The sequence below is a fragment of the Vidua macroura genome, chromosome 19, assembly GCF_024509145.1.
Source record: "Vidua macroura isolate BioBank_ID:100142 chromosome 19, ASM2450914v1, whole genome shotgun sequence".
NCBI classification, from domain to species: domain Eukaryota; kingdom Metazoa; phylum Chordata; class Aves; order Passeriformes; family Viduidae; genus Vidua; species Vidua macroura.
Genome location: NC_071589.1, coordinates 10700781 through 10721131, shown reverse-complemented (window position 1 = coordinate 10721131; position 20351 = coordinate 10700781). Strand labels below are relative to the sequence as shown.

Genomic DNA, 20351 nt, shown 5'->3' with positions numbered 1-20351 from the left:
TGAGCATTTGCTGTAAAAATAATGATATATCAGTTTAAAAATCCAACTCTCAATTTCTTGAGCGGAAAGCTGCTGGAGAAGCCAGCAAAGATGAGGACAACACCACAGCGTCCTATAGCAAAGCCTGGAGGACTGGTTTCATTTCCAGATCTGCTTTTTGACCCACCCTCCCTCCGAGGCAGACTCCCAATCTCACCGCATACATCGATAAAAATTGAGTCATGTAAACATGTTTTGTGCAGTGATCTCATGAAGGCTGGGGTGGAAGCAAAAGGGCTCAGCTCTCCCCAGCTGGGAGCGAAATGCCTCCTCTTCCATTTGAAAGCTGAAGCACATCATTAAATACTAATTCCAGTCAAGGAATATCTTTCAAATTAAAACCACACCAAGCTGAGGTGGAGCCTGTCCACAGATCCCAAATGTCAAATCTCAGCTTGTCCCAATTTCCTGTGGAACAGCTCTAGGTAACTGCATGTGCTGCTCTTCCATGCACTGCCCTCTGCACTTCAGCTTGACTTTATTTATTAAACACATATTAAGAAACAAAATAACCTACAGCAGTACCAAAAAGCTTCACAAGTTTTAGAGAAATCAGATAAAACCAACTTAGTTCTAAGTTGTTCACTTCGTTAAACGCAATTTACGGCACTCGCACTCGTTGGTTTTAATATCTTTTATCACCAGCAAGGAGGCAGCAGAGAATATGAAATTTATGGCATGTTACCATTCAGATAAGGAAAAAAAAAGTGTAGATATTTTGCTATAGTTGGGAAGTTTGCAACTATGTATGAAACGCAGCCATTGCTGTTGGCTGAACATCATTCCTTTGGATTTCTGTCATTGTTTATCCTCCTCACAAAGAGAATGAGGCAATTAAACCCTAAGGCCATGTAAACAATACTGATGTCAAACATCTGTGCTGTCCCTGTTATTTAAAGCCATGAAGGGTGGTAGCAACAGAGCTGCTTTTATGTGCCTAGTCACACTTTCTTCCTCATTTGAAAAAACAAAACACCACCAAAGCCAGCAAATAGTTACCTGAAAATGGGGTTTTGGGGTTTCACTGTCCTGATCCCATAGCACAGCTCAGGTGCTAGGAACATTTAATAATGTCAGGCTTAAACTGACCCAGTCTCATCTGCAACTGTCATAAATCTCCAGGGGAGGGGGGAAAAGTGATCTCTCCTTTTTTCATGACAGAGAACGAACATTTATCTTGTTCCCATTTACAGAAATTTGTCGAAATATTGAAATACCTGATTTAAAAGCAAATCAATAAGTGGGTTAGCAATACGAATCACTCAACTCCCGCCCACTTGTCTTCATTCCAGGGCTCACCCTCAGGCCAGGGGGGACATCTCAGAGCTTTAACATCCATCAGATTGGGGGTTTTGGCTATTTGACAAAACAGAACTTGTTGCTTGCCAGTTTTTTTGGTTTTTTTTTTTTTTTCCAAGCCTATGAATATATGGGGGAGGGAGGGAGGAAGCGAGGAAGGGGGAGAAGGATGTAAACAATAAATGAGAACTTCAAAGCAAGAACTAACAATGCAGAACAATGACTTGTATATCTTACAGTACACGACAAAAGTTATTTGTCTTGGTGTTCTGCAGCTGCTAAAAGGAATCAGTGCACAGCACACAAAGCTTTGATATTTCCACAGAAGAAAAAGGTTTCTTAAAAAATATCAACAAACAAGTCAAACTTTCTACCAAATTGTGCTTACTCAATTTTCACATGCAGGGTTAAAATAATAAATATTGATAATTTATACAGTGTTTTAAACCATACAGGAAGGCCAAGACATGAGAGACTGGACTTGCAAAACAGTCAAGATTTATTATAAATACACACCGACTTCAGACTAAGGTGATTTGGAACAGTGTATTTCACTTGATCATTAACAAGCTGTCTGATCTCATTGTGTCATTTCTGTTTCACACTGTACCCTCAAAAATTTTTAAGATTAGCTTTGAGGTATATTAACACTTTCCACATTTTACAAAAAACACTCTGAGTGTTTAAAAGAAAATGACTGGTGTGAAAAACAGGAAAAAAATTATATTTCATGGCAATATATTTGAAGAGAAGTTTCTACAGTAAATGTAAATTTTAATCATATTGGAACTAAGTTTCCATTTTCAAATGGAATAGCTGAAAACTTTGCACTCAGTTTACAGGATGTGAAAAAAATACTGTTCACTTCCCATTTCAGAAAATAAACAAACTTATAACTACATTTTGAAACAATACATCATTAACCACTCCAGTTACAGCACTGAGTATCATCAATGGTTTTATCCAATGCAATGACTAAAGTGAAATAAATGTCTTGGAAAGTCTCTGCTGCAAAGAGCTCAGGAAACCAGAGATGGACTGAAATAAAAACAGCATTAAACAAGTGGAACAGCCAGAAATTAGAATGTAAAAAGCCCCTTTATAAACATGGCATTTTGCCCAGATTCAAAGGTCCCTCCACAAAAGTCCATGTTTATGATCTGGACTGGATTATTTGACCTAACAAACATTTATAATTCCCACCACATATCTACCCTTCTTTGTATCTTTACTCTTCAAAAACAATACAATTGCCATTTCCACTTGCAATATTTTTACACATTACTCTTTAATAGGAAACTAGATCTTTCCTTAATTAAAAAATTAATATGACATTGCCCCATTCTTACAGCTACTAAAAACTAAAAGTTTTGTGCTAAATCAAATCTTACCAGCTTTCCCCATCAAGGAAAATCTGACTTTTTAAATGACACTGAAATTATTAAACATTTGATTGATACAGAGAAATAATTGAATGGCCAATTGTTCTTATTCATATGTAAATGTCATTAGGCTCTTTCAAGAGAGAACAATGTATTTTTCATGGATTTCCATGCTGGGGGTGGTGGGAAGAAGAAGTACAGAGAAGGAGAAGGAAAAATGCACCCAGCTCTGTATCCCAACAACTGTAATAACTGGAAATGGTATTTGTGCTCTCAAGGATGTTTTCTCTGGTCAATGAACATAACATGGATATTAGCACTACAACATATCCTGTTATTTAACAGGTTTATTTGCAGGGTCCCACTTCAGACATTGAACAAATGTCTGCCACCAGTGGGAGACACTGACATCAGCAAGGACCAAAAAAGTTCAGTACATGTTTAGAAATTAAGACAGCTTAGCCACAGCAGTATTAAATGCAATTTCATAAAAGACAGCTCAAAAATGCACCAAGCTGTATCTTGAGTTGCCAGCACTGAGAACTGAACCCAGCTGAATCTGTGAACATGCAGGAATCACACAGATTGCAGAGGGATTTAGGGAAATAAGAATATAATGAAAGTTAGCGCTTGAGAATTTCATGGAATTCTGCACAGGGCCCAGTCCAGTGAATGAGTCTGAACACAGAGTCATCAACACTGACTTCTTCTCCTCAGTGTTATTCCTCTCTTTTTTTATGCTGCATTTCAGCAGCTACTGAACTTTTTATACTCATTTCAAGATCTCCTAAACCAGCCACTAAAACTGTACTCCCACCTTCTTTTCACCACTGCAACATGTAGAAATAACAGTGTACAGCACCTACTTTTCTCCCTTAAAATGTCTTTTCTCCCTTAAAAATCAGAATCTATACAGGAAAAAAAAAAAAGAAATTAAACTTTCTTCCTCTTTTTTTTTTTTTTTTTAAAGAGAGACACACTTTGAGGTGGAGATTAATCATGCAGCAAAAGATTAATTCCCAGCTGCTTGGCAACCATCTGGACATTCTACTGGTTAAAACACTAGTTTGAATTGCTAACCTACCCCTTTGATCTTTCTCAATGTCTCCAGCCCATATGTGCAATAATTAAAGACATAGTTCACAAACTATTGCAAAAAAAAATTAAATAAATAACTGTACATGTACATCTAGATCTCCACAAGCAGCCTGACTGGTATCAGGAATTATAAATCAGCAGCCAGTTTATGAAAACATGTCTCATCTTGACATTCACTGTGTGTCTCACACCAGTCTAGCAATAAAATAAGGTTTGGGGTTTATTACATTACATTCTGAAGAGTTATCAAAGCAAGGCAGGATGTGACTTCCTCACAAGGAACACAACGGACAACTTGCACATGTTTTTGGGAGCAGGACATTAATCAGCCAGGAATTATGTTAGCAGCAGTCAAGATTGCTGTGATTTTAAATATGAACGAACAGATTCCTACCCAGGACGATTACTCAGTGGTGAGAATCAGTTTACAACTGGATTCTCCATATAAATCACACCCTGCATTCAAAACAGACACGGGGGTTGTGGAGAAAAGGAGAAAATTCAAATGAACCAGAAAATAGTTGCTGTCACTGCCTGGAATATTTTCAAGGGGAAATAAAACAGTGTTTTCAGAAGCAAGTTGTCATAAGAAAAAAGAGTTACAGAAAAGTGAAAAACATGATGAAAGGGATAATCATGTCATATCTGCCTTTTCTTGCCCCCTCATATGGGTCACACTTGTTTGAACAGTAAGCAGCACACATTGTTACATTTTAACAAGAATTAAAAACCAGAATTAAAAACCTTAGCAATCTTCACCCTTGGAAATCAGCATGACATTTATGAGCAGAAGTATGGCTTGGACAGTCCCCAGTGAACAGGATGACAGAAGAAGGGGAACAGAAGAGAACTGGAAGAACAGAGGGATAACAAGAAAAAAATTCCAACACACGAAGCTCCAGTTATTGTAAGACTCAGTTTTTGGGCCCACTCAAGCGCTTTCAGAAAGTTCATCAAAACCACTCTCCTCCTGTTATTAAAAAGCACAAACAGCCCCAGCACGTCTAAGGAGGTTCCTTGAGCTGAATCCAGCTCTCCTGATTCCATACACAGATGTTTATATATCCATCCACTGCAACTTAAACTCTAGAGACACACACAGACGTGAGCGCACACTTTTAATTCTATATATTACACAAGAGAACAATACTGATATATTTTTTTACCATCCTTAAAATATATGAACAAAAACATTTCTTTTCAATCAGGAAAAAAATATAAAATCCATGAAAAAAATATAAAAATCCAGCTAAAGACACAATAGTGTTAATTTTACAGTGGTTTAATTACAAGAGTCCTTATTTTAGGATCCTGTCTCCATATTGGCTTTATTTATTGCTCGTATTTGGCATTAATTTCATATATTTAAATACTTCACTATGGAAGAGGGCAATTAAGAGGAAGAAATCAAACCCAGCAGGACAATGCCCACTGATCACCATCTTCTAATTGCAGGGATTCTTATCTTCAAGTGTTCTTTCCCTTCTCTTTTCCATGCTAACACCAGCCAGTGTTATTCACTCTCCCTCCCGAGTTTTACAACTTTCTTTCCTCCCTGCATTCTTTCCCCTACATTCTCTGTATGGTCCCTCTTGGGGGAAATCCATATCACAGCCCTCGTGCAATTTGCTCTGTTTCAAGTTATAATCTCCTGCCAGATAAGTGAGAAGCACAGTAAATCTGCTGCTTTCAACACCTTCAATCCAGAGCCCTTTTAGCCAGACCACGACTTAACTGTATCAGCACTGCAGATTTTATCTTCATGGAAATATATCACTAGATCCCAACACTTCTGGTGCAGTAAAACCATATAAATGGCTTGATGATCTTTATAAACAAAATTTGTGTCACGCAGTAAAAGGGAGTGCTCATTCCCAAAATAAAAGGAGAAAAACAGAAATAAAGATTACAAAGATGAAGGTCCTAAATAGCTTTTTAAAAAGGCTGCATCCTAAAGATAAGACTTCTTGAATCATAAACCCATAAAACACTCTTCGTTCTTCATCTTACTTCTGGTGCTCGAATGCAATGAAGATGCATTTCCAGGGGAAAAAAAAAAAAGGTCTTTTTTCCATTCTCTATGTTCTCTGTTATCTTACAGCACCTATCTCATCTCTCCTCTTCCTCATTCCCCAGCTGACATGACAGACTGGTGGAAGCTATCCCCCAGGTGTTCTCCTGAAAACCCAGCCACTGCCCTCCCCAGCTGCACGACCATTTAGTCTGGGCTGCTTCAGGAGGCTGGAAAAGCACCAGCGGCTCCAGTGTCCAAAGGCTTTATCACTGGATTCCCAAAAATCAAAACAGAGGAGTGACAGGACCGATAAAGTCAACAAAACCATTGGAAACACTCAATGTTCTCAGTTAACCCAGACAGATGAAACTTCACAATTTATTGCAAAAAGCATTGAGCTTGCCAGTTTGTCTGAAGAATAAATAAAGGGCTGGTATACAATTCAGTACAGATTTACTCCAGGTATAACCTTCAGCTGAAAAGTGAAAATTATTTCCAATATGCCTCTGATATGTTTAGACTTCCTTTGCTGAGATAAGATAAATAAATATCTTTCCTTACAAAATAATAAAACAGAAGGAAATTGAGAAAAAATGCTAAGAATAAACAAGACTGACAAAATGAAAAATTAAGAAAGAGAACTTCTTTAAAGAAACACCAGAATGACTCAAAGTGATATATCAGATAAGCTAGCTGTTTGAGAAAGGTTAAAGAAATCAGTTTATTAACATAGTTGATTTTATTTTCTCATTCCAGAAGAATTCCAAACCTGTACCTTAGCAATGGCACCGAATCTGTTTTTCTGAAAAATCACAAATCAGACTTTTCCTTTCCCCCTCCTCTGCCCCGTGGAGCTCTGGGTGACACAGGATGGCCAGAGGTGAAGTTCAAAGGGACATTTTCCTTTTTTATCAAGACAGACCAATCACCCCATCTGTCATGCTTTGCTGTCCTGCTGAACATGGATTTATTCCTGTTGGGTTGCATCTCCCTTGTTTAAACCCACAATTTTTCAGTAATGACCATTTCCCAGATGGTTTAATCCATGTCAGAAGTATTTGGGGAAGAGCTGACTAAAAGCCGCTGCCTGATGACATCGGCGTTCTCGCAGGGCTGTGATGTGGTTATCACTGCTCATGGCCATGTGTTCAGCATTACAGACTCTAAACAGGTGCAGGAATGCTTTATGAACAAAGGTCTAAAGGTTAAAAGCAAAAAACCCCACAGTTATCCTATTTTATGTTCTCCCCTTGTACTACAAAGAGCTTGAAAACAGTTAATGGTTCCCCCGGACCCTTTTGTGCAGCACCATTTCTCTGTTAATACATTCACATTCTATAAATGAAAAGGACTTTATTCCTAATTGAGCTTCACAAACAAAATAAGATGAAAACACATTTAAGTTTTCTCATTAATAGCACACACATGGTGATTGTGAAACACTGTCTGTAACCTTTCCAGTTCAAACCAGCCCACAGTCGAGCACCATTAGCAAAAAGTCCTGGATTTTTTACTGTGTGGCTTGGAGGATTTTTCCATTGAACTAGCAAAGTATTAACTGGGTATTTTATGTAGCTCCTTGGCATGCATTCCTGTTTATTTAATTTGAAAATATTGTTTAAATGACAACACTGGGCATTCAATTTATTTATTTCTTGGGCTATTTTCACATCTTATGAAACCTTGCCTCATCCTGAGGCACTGGTGGTTTGAACGTTGTCAATACAGAAGAACATCAACAGCAGAGCAGAGAAAGTGAAAGGCACGTGGATTGTGCAGCTGCTGGTTTGAGCATCGAGTGAGGCAGGCAGGTAGCAGAAAACATTTCATACACATTCTTTTATTAACAACTGAAGCATCTGCCAACCAATTTTACCCTCATCTGTATCTCTGCTAAAGATGTTTTCTGAATTGTCATGGGAGTAACTTTAGGACAGTTCCAATCCATGTGTCCTGACAAGACACCAAGGAAATGAAAGAATATTTTCCTGCTGTGCTGATGATGCCCTTTTCTCCCCAGCTCAGATATATTTGGGGTACTTTGTGGGTTTAGGTCCTTCTGCATATAAGGAACTATGTACACATGTGTCAGTTTTCCAAGAGTATATGGCTGAAATGAGAAATGTCTTCAAAAAGACAAACAAGAGTCGAGTGCTGGATTTGGTTTTTTGTTGTGTTTTTTTAAATGATTGGTTGGTTGGGTTTGGGGTTCTATTAATTATTTTTCTAATGCACCTTGAGTTTCCTTTTCTGCCCACCAATTCACTGTCTTCAAAAAAGAAATGTCTTAAATAAAATTACCAGCTTCTAACAAAATATCCCAGGCAGTCACTATCCTTAAAGCATGAAAAAGGTGAAAATGAGCACAAAATTTTACTTTTATACATATTCAAAGCAAAAACCCATGGTGTGAGAGAATTAGACAGACAAGCTTGGACAGCAATCTCAGGAATTCACAAAGTTACAAAGAAGTAAAATAAAACCCCATATGACCAAAAGAGGATTTGAGCTCAATGAAGCAAATACAGAAATAACATAGATCCTACCAGAAATAAGGTCAAAATCTGCTAATTTTGGAAGGTATATAGAAAGCAAACTAAAGTCCTCACTAAATCAAAGGTTTCACTGCCTCTATTAAAAGGTAATTCAGAAAATTCCTAGAATTCAAACTCTCCACTAAAAATCCTTTCAAAGGACCAGTAAATATGTTCAGAAAGTCTTTTTTACTCCCTAAATAATTGGGAAATCCATGAAGTATTTAATGACAAGCCCTGACACTTCAGCAAATTTCTCTTCCATGAGATTTTCTGCTACAATAACTTCCTTGTTCATGCCCAATTTCCCAGGAAAAGAATCCTACCTCTTTCTCCTGCGTTCGAAGCAGTGCCTGGTGGTGCCGAGAGGGGCTGCTCTGCCCAGGGTCAATTTTAGGAGTCATCTATTGAGGAAAAAGTTCAAAACAACCAATGAAGTCAAAACCAGTAAATCCAAGTACAATCAATCCTGACCTGTGATTAAAAATAACACGAGAGGTTTGTTTGCCCTTCTGAAAAATCAAGGGAATCTAAATACCTACCACAGTCATTGGCACCTGTTTTTCTCGCAGGTATCTGGGGTTTTCTAACTGAAAAACAAGGCAGAGAAAAATCAGCAGGTCAGCAATGTCTGATTGAGTCCAAGACATCATAACTAAACCATACTTAGCACAGGAACTGCATCACTCAAAAAACCACAGATGAGATTTCAACATGCCTTAAATCTTACAGAAATCGGAAATCTTCCTAAGAGATCATTTGGTTGGAAATCTACTCAGCAATTTTGATAGTGTAAATGAACCAAAAATTGCACTTTTTTCCCTCTCACCTCTTGTGGTTGTAAAAATTCCATCAATGCAAATCCTAAAAATATTTGGCAGCTACATACATAGGCTTATGCAAAAGATTTCCAACTTTGCTGGCTCAATTCTCATTGAAATCAGTATAAAGCTACAATACATTGACAGATTGTACTGATTAAAATCTAGTGCTTTTGAAAAATTACAGTTGGGTGCGTTGAAACTATAGCCACACATGTAAGTTATAGAGACAAAACATAAGGAAATAATTCATTAACATGGCTGTATAATTAAAACAGCTCTCTTAATCACTATTTTTAAGAACTGGAGACAAAGCATTGTTCCCAACCCACTTCCTCTATCAGACAGCTCTATCTTTCTCATTTCCTCAGATGATGAGGCTCAAACATCACATCACAGAGAAAGCAGAATGCCCAAAAAAAGCTTTCAAAGGTATAATCTTATAAAATGTGGCAGTGAGATCTGGAATATGAAAGAGATTGCAATACACATATTAAAAAAAAAAAAAAGTTGTAGGATTAGGTTGATCTACGAGGCATGGAAAATATATCAAATGCTTGCACTTTCTGCAGTAGCATGAAATAAATTTGTGTGTTGAATTTATCAGTGGAAAAGAGGCTTAATCCCTCTGAAATTTCAATTTGATACAGTATTATTCATTTCCTGTCCCAAAAGGTGATGTAGGATTTCTGTGTGGCGTTGAGTTGTCATATTTCACCCAGAAGTTGCTGCAGATACATTGAACACATACATTAAATTTCAATGAATGGTGTTATCCAAAACTTTAATACATTAGCTGAAAGCATCAGGAAACCAGTAATTTAACAATAACCTATTTATTGTCAGGGAGTTTACCAGAACAGTTACACTCAACTTTCCTTCACACAAAGTATCCTGTGTTGGCATTAAATCCATGGGCAGCCACCAGTGAATGAAGGAATCCTGGATGCACCCACTGCCACAAAAATGAGGAATTTTGGACACAGAAGAGAGTTGAGGAGAGGAATACAGGAATGGGATCAGCCTGGAGCACCAACCACGGGAGATCCAGTGGAGTGGAGGGGAAAGAAAAGCAAATCAAGAGAGAGGAAAATAAAAAGTACAGAAATTTCACACTGGAAAAAATTTGGAGGATTTTCTTTGTCCTACACATTTGTACCTGCAATAGGATTTTCTACCTACATTTTACTGGTATTATATTCCTACTTCCACCTCAATTTGGCCACTTCTCCATCCTGATCATCCCCAGGGCTGAAGGTGTTTGCCAGAAGCTCAAGGTACTCCCCAGTTTGGCATCAGAGGGAGCAGTGGAAGCCTTCCCCAATACCTGGTGGAATCTGGAGAAGGCTGCAGAGCCACATTTCAAAGCTTCATGATTTCCCAAAGCCCTGTCTCTCATGCAGAATCACCCTTTACTTCGGCTTTTTAAAGCCAAAGTAATATAAAAATTGTTGTAAATATTTACAATTAATTAAAATCCTTTATCTGCCCATGACATTCAGCTGTTTGCAGCCTTCACTTCAAAACCATCTGAAAAGCTAAGGTACATCCTACTTGTTTATGGGAAAGAAGGAAAATGTGTCTCTAATACTTCGTAGGGCCCAAGTCTTGCATTTTTTGATTTTGTAACAGCAGCCATATGTGCTTTGAAGTTAAATGTTCCCACTTTGTTACTTGTTGTGGATTATATCCACTTAAACTGATCTGTAAACATTTAATGCCTCAACATTCATTCTTTTCATGCTGGTCTTCTGCAAAACTTCTTGTTCTCCAAATTAAACCACATTAAAGAGGGAATATCACAATAAAGAATGCCCCAAAAAAGAAAAAAAAAAAGTCTGTATTTATGAGAAACATGCAAATTTAAAAATAATAAGCAAAAGGTCAAAGACAAGCCAAAATACATATGTATGAAACTGAAGGACTGCCATGAGAAGAGCAGTAAATCACATGTTTTTTTAAGAGTATGAACCAAATAAATGTCATCATGAAAGACATCTTTATTTGAACTAGAACTGAACTCTAATTTGTAAATACCACTTCTTAACAGAAATGGTATTTTGAATGTCTTTGTAGAAAAGATTTTGGATTCTCCTGTTCTATTAGGCAGTCTGACAAAATCATGTTTCAATTTGTGAGGAGTGCAATGGTCACCTTCTCCTTCTCCTAAACCAGAGCTGTGAAGGTGTTGGGTGATCAGATCTCCATGAAGAAATCCCCATCACCTAACAGAGATAATCTACTTCATTAAAAAATATATATATTCTTAAATTGAAAAAAAAAAGTATTGCAGAAATGTAAACAAAAATAAAATTCCAAAACTGCATTTCAGACAAATTAACCATAATTTATAACTTGAGTATTTGCAATTTCTATTTATTTTAACAACACCTTAAGTAGTCAAAACTAAATATTTATGAGTTACTTTTAAATCTATCAATGCAAGCAATGAGTGAAGCACTGACAAAAGTTAAAATGTTTTCCCCAAAAGCAAGGACAGTGCAGAAAAAGCACAATTTTGAGCTTTAAGTACTTCCACAAGTCTCATCCTCATCAATTACATTCCATCCCTCAGGCTGAAAATATTGTCCAGTCCAGAAACTCCCACCAAAGCTTTGCTCTTTTGCTCAGAAAATACCACAACAATGACAACACTGAAGTCCTGGTTCCAAACTACCCCTCCAAAGCCCTGTTCCACTCTTTGGAAAATGCTCATCCAGGGATGGGTATCTCCAATAATGCCCAACTGCAGCCCGTGTCAGTCCACTCACAGAATATTGTAAATATTGAGATTCAGGGAATAAAACCCCCACACTTGCATCTGCAGGCTCGTTGCACATTCCCCCCTAAGCTTCATCAAAGACAAAATGGGATTGTTTTCAAAACAAGGACGGCAAAAACACACATGAAAGAGTTAAGAACACTTAAGACTTTGAAATGGTAAACAACTAAACTGAACCTTGCCCTAAATTCTTACTTTAATCTACCAAACCCAGCCAGCCAGCATGTTCCCTACAGAAATAACTGCTGAGTAGCTTCAGGAAATTTGAGTAAGGACATTCTTATCTAACATCATAATTTGTAGGGAAGTTCACTTCAGTGCTGCTGTTGCAGCCTTAGTGGAAGGACATTAAAGCACATGAAGACTGTTTGTCAGCATGGAAGTAGAATTTATTTTTTTGAAGTCGCAACACCACTTGGAGTTCACTGTGGGAAAATTTTTCCAGCATTGCTGCCCTCCAAGGCCACAACATATACAGTAGGTATGTTTATAGTAAGCAGCCAGACTGAGAAACCAAACAAAAGATAATCAAATGGCTTGTGCAGAAATGGCTGAGCTTAACTAGACTGGAAAGACACAGGCAGATGTGAGCCAAGCACACAGAGCAGGCACAGCATCCACTGCTGCTGCAGGAATTCCCAACACTCCATCCACTTAACCCTGTGTTAGAACACTTTGCTCCAAGGAAGGAGAAAGGAACACATCCACCAACCACGGAATTTTTTTGGGTCTCAGTCTTCTCAAACCTTTCCTAGGCAATCACATTTCCCAGGACAAGTTCTTCTGGGCAAGACTGAGCGTCCAGTCAGTCCCACATCACTTCTGGGCAAAGCTAAAGAGTTAATTCTTGTCCTGGCTGAATTCCAGTGATGAAAAATCGTGTTCTCACTGATTAAAAAGCCCTTTGCTGTTTCCCCAGGGTGCAATCTCTTTGTGTGCTTTCTACCTAAAATGATGTGCTGAATTTCCTGGGATGTTTGAAAGAGATGCTTTGTCACCCCTAAAACTGGCTACAATTTGGTGACAAATGAAACTGCACAACAGGCTTCACAAAAGAGAGAGTAAGACACAGACAGGTGAGGTAAGAATTTGCAGGGGTTTAATTCATTGCTGTTCCTTTATGTAACTTTAATTTTTTTATCCAAAAATTATGTTGGTCTACAATCTAAAAAGCTCAGCTAAAGAGGGAAAAAAAAAAGGAAAAAAAGGCAGTTTAATTCCATTATCCAACAAGGTTCTTTTTCTGACACTACACATCTTTCACAATATTTAATTATTTCTGAGACATAAACAGGAGATAGTCATCTTCCCTTCAGTTATGAAGTGCACTAGAGCTGCAACAATATGCAGACATTCATTGACAGCTGTTGATGAAATAAGACCACAGAATCACAGAAAAGTCTGGGCTGGAAGGGACCTTAAAGTTCTTCTCATTCCCCTAGCCCAGGTTACTTTTATTATACTCCAGGATGGCTGAAAAATGACAAAAAGTTCAAAGTAACAACATGACCAAAGATTACTGGTATTTATTTGTCTCAGCTCCTGCTTCTGAAACTTTTCCCTTCCAACAGCCACACAAAAGGATTTCTCCTTCTCTACATTGCAAATGCAGCTTCAAGGCATGAACACCTGATCAAGGACAGTCCCCACAGCAGTTTAGATAAGAGTCAATGCAGGCTAAGAAAAACACATTTTATAATGTATGTCAAATGAGTGTAAATTTGTATTCCATGTATGAAAGGCAAATTTATCACAATCAAAACTCAACTTTTTTGTCAAACATTTACTCATGCCTGATTAGAATCTAAAGAACTTGAATCATAAAATGCTTGATAGGGATGATCAGGAATGCTGCAAGGAAAAGGGGAAAATTTGTTTATTACTCACAAAAAGTAACAATATCAGCAAAGTAACACAACGGATTTACTTCTCCTGTAGAAAATGTTATTATTAAGAACAAATATCTGAAGCCTCCAGATTTGACCTCTCAGCTTAGTAGAAAACTTATAAAAGCATTTCCCAAAACTTTCCACAGTATTTTTAATAATAATATTAAAAAAAATCTCTATCGCTGATATAGGCATATCATGAAAACTGAAAACACATCCAGAATGTGACCTTAAAAATACAAGAGCTTTAAAGAAGTGGAAATGTAGAATATATTAAAGAAGCAGGAGGCTGAAAGATAACAGTAAAAATAAATTAACAATTGCTAAGTGGTCATTTCAATCCCAAGCTGGAGCAGAGAAGGCTCAGCAGTACCTCACAGCTGGAAGACACCAGGGCTGTCTCACCAATGTGGGTATTTGCAGATCCTTGGATAAAAGCATGGTGTCCATATAAACTTGCCTGAAACACTCACAGCTTCCTAAAATTACACAGATTCTTACTGACAAAACTCCTTGTACAAAGACTTGTATAACCAAAAAAACCCAAGGAAAGTTTCAAAAGCTTTTCAAGACAACTGTTCTTCAGCCCAGGCAGCTCAAAGTGAAAGCCATTCTGTATCTCCTTTCCTATCTTCCCCCACTACTGAAGTATTTTTTTGGGTCAAGGGTCTTCTACATCTCAGGTGGGATCACTGTAAATTAAGTTTCCCAAACATTTTGCAGCTGGGAGCAGCAATTAAAGGACAGCAAGATGCTCCCCATGCAATTTAAATGCTTGCAAATAACAGCAGCCACATCTGACACTCAAACCTTACAGATTCCAAGAGATCATTTAGTGGGTTTTTTTATTTTTAGCAGTGACATATTCTTTAAGTGTGACACTCCATTTAAAACTTCCTGACCCTTTCAGAACCCACTGGAGGCCGTGATCCACAGCAGGGAAACGCTGTTCAGCACAACCCCTCACAGACCTCTCTTTTACAACCTCCAATCCCCTTTGTCAGGTAACTCCCAACAAGTCTTATCAGGCAATCAAAGTCTCCCATGAGCGACTTCTTTAATTACCATCCCTGGAGAGGAGACTTGAAAAACTGATTTATGTGCCACGGTAGCCAATTTGTTATCCAAGGGAGCTCCTGTATCAGCAGAGGATCATCACAGTTTAATACCCAGCCACTATCAGCACAACATGATTGCAAACTGGAATTTCAATTAGGAAAAGAAATAAAATACAAATAAAATGACAGAGATAGGAGATAAGCAGGCAGGCAGATTGACACCGATATAAAAATAAAGAGTATAAAGAGATCCTTTGTCAGCATCAGTTGGTGTAATTTGTAAAATGGCCATGAGCAAGTTTTCCCCCTTAAAGCAGCTTAAAAAGCTCAAGGTGTTACAGCTTTCTGCTCATATCATCCAGTGGATAAACAAAGCCCAAATATGCAAAATCTGCAAGTGATTGCACCTTTGTTGCAGCCACCTGCACAATGCTGACACTTTCACCCATCTCCACCCTCAGCTTGGAAAAAGCAAGAGAAACACCAAGAAGGACAAAAAGCCATTAATATTCTCTGTTATCATTTCTGAGAGAGAACTTGTTATCATTTCTGAAGAGAACTTGGCCATCCATGAAAAACCTGGAGTGTAATAGGCAAGATTTTTAAATGCTGTCATATCCCTCTGGACTGACAATAGTGTAGGAAGAATAAGGATCATTTGGCAGCTGATTAAAATGACAACATGAAAATACGTGGTTATTTTCCAAAAAACAAGGCTGAACTATTTCATTAAACTCACTCTCACCACTCCTAATTTTGGTTGCAACTCTGTGAGCTTTCAACCTGTGAGAATAAGCCAAAATAAGGAAGAAAAGAAAGAAGAAACCTCCCTGTTAAAATCAAAGTGATCTTAATAAAATTAAATTGCTGTAAGGATATTAGTCCTAATGAAATAGGTTAAAGATTTGGTGGTACAAGTGAAAGGGTTACAAAAAAGACAAAACAATACCATAGAAAAAAATACATTAAAATACAGCTAGAGAGACAGCTAGAGACATCACTGTCTCCTTAGAGCTATCATGGACTAATACCACAGAAAATACAACCAAAGGAGTAAAGTCTTATAAGAGTAATAAATTTGAATTATTAAAAGGGAAAGGAAGAGGTGAATACAGAGAAAAGCCTCATGAACACTTTCAAAAGGAGGCACACTGACCAAAAAAAAAACAAAAACCTGAGTTATATTAATGACTTAGAAATTCTGCTTTGGTTAAAAAAAATAAACACAGAAAGCCAAGCTCTTCTTTCATTTATACAAGTATAAATAAAAAATAATGTTACAGAGTCATCAAGAATTAGTCTGAATTTCTACCAGAGTAAGACTCTTGGTTTTGACCAACAGCCATTTTTTGGCCTGAGTTGTGAGTAACCATATTAAAGGTGTGAAGATTATTATGACTTAAAATTTCAATGTTTTCTTCTCATACATTCATAAATAACCTTTCCAAGCCTTATCAACTCATTTCTAAAAGACTGATTCCCACACAAAGTTTTGCTGGCTAAGCTCAGAAAGCAAACTACATTACTGAGAAGTTCCCACTGCAAGTTAATAAATAAGTAAAATACTCCGTTTATTTTACCCCAAGATTCCAACTATTGAGTCGTGCCTGGAGGTCATCATCATCCAATGAAAAGCTTCTTTTGTGTTGATCATCCTGGAACATAAAAAAAGTCAAAGAAAATATCAAAATTGCTGGCAGATAGATAATTTAAAATTAAACTTCTCATTGACTTGGCCATAGCTACACTGCACTTGCTAATAGTGTCACAATACTTCTGACAGTTTTCACCTGAACAGAGGACACTGGGCTGAGAAAGCAGTTCAGAGGATAAATTAGCCTGGCCCTCCACTTTAATGTTGTTCTTTATTTATTTGCAAAGCAATGGTCTCCTTTACAGAGGGTGAATTTACTAAAAGACCCAAAATGCTCCATTTTCAGGCATCTATTCATCTTCAGTGCCTTTTCTGGGGCTAATGCAGAATTCAGAGATCACCTGATCAGCCTCCAAATAAAAAAGCAGATGTAAAAATGAAAGGAAACCACAGCAAGGCAGGGCTGGTTATCAGAGCAGAGGACAGAGCAGCTGCTGCCCAGCTCAAGGCTCTTCCCTGATTTCCAGCACCCAGACAGGAATGTGGTTATTGCTGCTGCAGGAAGTAACTGGGAATTGCCTCTCAGAAGAAAAGTTTTTCCTGTGGGATAACAATAACGACCAACATTTAATGGATCTAATGAGGAAAGCTGGTACAGAACATTTTCCTTGGCCCAGGTATTTAGAAAAACAACACTGAAGCCTGAATTACTTTTCTCATGAAGTGAGGTTTGTGTAAGGGTCTGCCAGCACCTTTTCTTTAAATCCCATTTGTCACAAGCATCCAGTGACCAGAGCTTGGGCTGCTGTTAATCAACACTTGGTTGAGGCAGCTCTTAATGTTTCTTAAAAGAATCCCTGCTCCTCTACCTGGGCCTGAACCATGCCCAGAACATCTGTGAAATCCCAAAACATCCCTGACAATGGAACAAGGTATTGTTTGCTCCAGCCAGCCAAACACTATCAAACTGGCAAAGCAAGAGAGGATTGTTTCACTTAAAAGGCCCTTTTAGAGCTGTAATCACAGGAGAATCCAGTATGTGGAGCTGAAGAACAATGAAGTGCACTGATTTCTCCAACTGACCTGGAAGCTGCAGCAGAGCCAGCAATAACAAAAAAAAAAAAACTAAAAATAAACAAACCAAAGCAGCAAAACTCCCCTATAAAACTTTGAAGCCCCAAATCCAGGTTTCAACTGAAGATTTTTTTTTTTACAATAAATCTTCCATAAGGAATATTTCCTGAAGTAAAACAAACAGGAAACCAATAAGGAGAAATGTAGTAAAGCCTGCATGTGGTTTTATTTTTAATGATGGCATTTCTGAATTTAAATTCCATTTGTATACATACAATCAACACACACATAAATACACTCACAGCAATCAGAGCCTAGAGCACAGACACTGATTTTTGCCCACTGAGCACCTGTAACCTGCCCTGATAAACCATCCCCTTGCTAATCCTCTATTCCAGATGCACAGCAGAACACAAATTTCCTCAGAAAGGAGCTTCCAGTTTATCCTATTTGCACTTCATGTCCTCATAAATCCTCAACTGTGCCCAGCTGCAATCTTTCTCAACTATTCCTCTGCTAGAATCAAAAATGAAGCGTGGGCAGAGCTGGAGGAACAAACAGGCAATTCGGTGTTCACCGAGGGGTGAGGGCTGCTCTAGGTGTGGTGAAGGACACTGCAAGGCCACAGAGCACATTTTGGAAGGTAAACAGCACATTTCTTGGTATCACACATTTGTCAGGAGTAATTGTCAGTGCAAAGCTTGCAATTATATAAACAACATCATTGAATATGTTGGACTAAAAGGGTTTCAGACAAAGCCTGTTCAATGCCCTTTCATCAGTCAAAATGCTCGTTGTGGAAAGTCTGATGAAAAAACCTGTCCAAAATTCACTCTTTCAGAGGTCAACCATCACTGAACAGAGCCAGAGGCATCTATGCAGCTTTCTTTAATCTGTTATTGCAAAATACAAGATGATGTCAATGCAGGCACGTTGCCAAGCCCGGGGAAAACAATGCAGCAGACACTGAACACACAACACTAAACAGAGGTCAAGCATTAGGGTGAACTGAGAGCATCCTACAAGCAATTCTGTTCCCCTGCACTGCAGAGGACAGATTTTGATGAGCTTTAGTCCTCCCTTGTTAGAACCCTGGTTACTGCTGAGAATTTCAGGCTTTCTGTGCTGCCAGGCTCTGACCCCCAGGAGAACACTGCACTGACCTGAGGCCGTGGAGAAGCTTCCAAAATGGAATGACAGAACTGGGATTGTGGGGGTGGAGTTTGGATAGAAGTGTGTGATGTCACAGTGGGGAAAACTCAGAGTTTGGGGTTTAGAATACAGGAATAGATAGAAAGCAAGGTGCAGGTTTTGGGGTGGAGGCTGCTCCTTCTCCTTCACCTCCTTCTCCATGGGTTTGGGTGGTTTTGTGCAACTGGATAAAAAAGTCCCCATTGTGGACCACAGGTGGTTGGTTATTGGGTTAAAAGTGAAAAAAATTTAGGTGTAATTTCTTAACTGGACAGTTTATCCTTAAAAAGCCTTTAGAGAGAGAGACAGGGCTCCATTTTTAGTTTGTTAGAGTGAAGTGCTGCAGTGTTTGTGAGAATGTGACATAGATAAGAGCTAATAAACATCTGAGTCCCAACAAGAAATACCCTCTAGCACATTTAATCCCGACCCTGGCAAAAAGAAGAAAAAAGCCTGACACTCCCTATCACTCCCTCCCAAATGTCTGCACCTTTACACAGGGATTATGACCCACACAGCTGGAATTAACAGCTTTACAGGGATATAGAAAAGCAACTCAGGGAAAGCAGAGCTTTAGGACAAAAAGGAGAAGCATCTTACAGACAGTGGCGTGCCCAGGTCATCTTCATCTGCCCGGTGAGAAGAGCTCACACAACGGGATATTACTGATGGCTTCTCATTGAGTCTTTCCCTGTTATTAATGACAGGAGGAAGCAGAAAGAGAAGAATTCATTTTCAGCAACTTGTGGCACACAAAGGATGTTAATCACAGGATAAAATTGGCTAAAATATCCACAAGAAAATAACTGTCAAGATGGAAAGATCAGAAAAAAAAACCCAAAAACTGAGAAAAAAGAGAAAAATTTCATGTTAAAGGCAAACAAAAGCCTTAAGTGTTCCCTTGAAAAAACACTGCCATAAAACCCCACACCAAAAAACCCACTAGAAATATTGTGTACATGACAGGACATTAAAAAGTGTTCTTTGCTTTTCTTTTACTACATGACCCAACATCTCCCAAAGGATTTTAGGATAAAACCAAGCTAAGGAGAGGGCTGATCTAGGAGAATGTTTTTGAAATACAATTGCTAAGAATATGAAACAACATAAGATGGAGACCAGTGACTCAAAGAAGAAAGAGGAATTAAGGTGATGGTTGGTTGCACCATAGGGGAGACTTTTAACCAAAAAAATAGGTTAGAACAAGGTAAATGATCCTGTAACACACAAAGGGCAAGAATGACACACACAGCTCTGTACAATGGCAGTGGCTTGAAAGGCCAAGGTGGAGAGGAACAAGCCACAGAGATTGCCTTGGTTTCATTTAATTTCTGTTTTATGGACTGAAGTGGAATTTATGGGGGATGGTAAAGAAATGCCCACAAGACAGGACACAAGCACAGCGTGACCAAGTGCTCTGTCCAGCAGAGGGATTTTCTGGAAAAGCTTTTGTTGTAAATAAAGCACTTGAGCAAAGGGAAATGCAGATCAGCAGTCAGGTGAAGAGAATTGCTACTGATGGACCTGGTCACAGACGTTTCTCAGCCACACATCAGGGGGGAAAAGAACAAAATAA

The 20351-nt window shown here is 38.4% G+C and overlaps 1 protein-coding gene across 7 annotated transcripts in view; it reads right to left on the bottom strand.

Moving 5' to 3' along the window:
- CEP112 (centrosomal protein 112) overlaps window positions 1-20351 on the bottom strand; it is a 158179-nt gene that overhangs the window by 130563 nt on the left and 7265 nt on the right. For 6 of the 7 annotated variants that reach the window (XM_053995052.1, XM_053995050.1, XM_053995055.1 and 3 more), the window contains exons 5-8: window positions 19376-19466; window positions 16497-16571; window positions 8909-8956; window positions 8693-8770 (exon numbers count right to left, since the gene is read on the bottom strand). In XM_053995052.1, coding sequence (XP_053851027.1) covers window positions 8693-8770; window positions 8909-8956; window positions 16497-16571; window positions 19376-19466 — 292 coding nt within the window. The remainder of the gene's footprint in view (window positions 1-8692; window positions 8771-8908; window positions 8957-16496; window positions 16572-19375; window positions 19467-20351) is intronic. The other variant, XM_053995054.1, reaches the window with a different exon arrangement.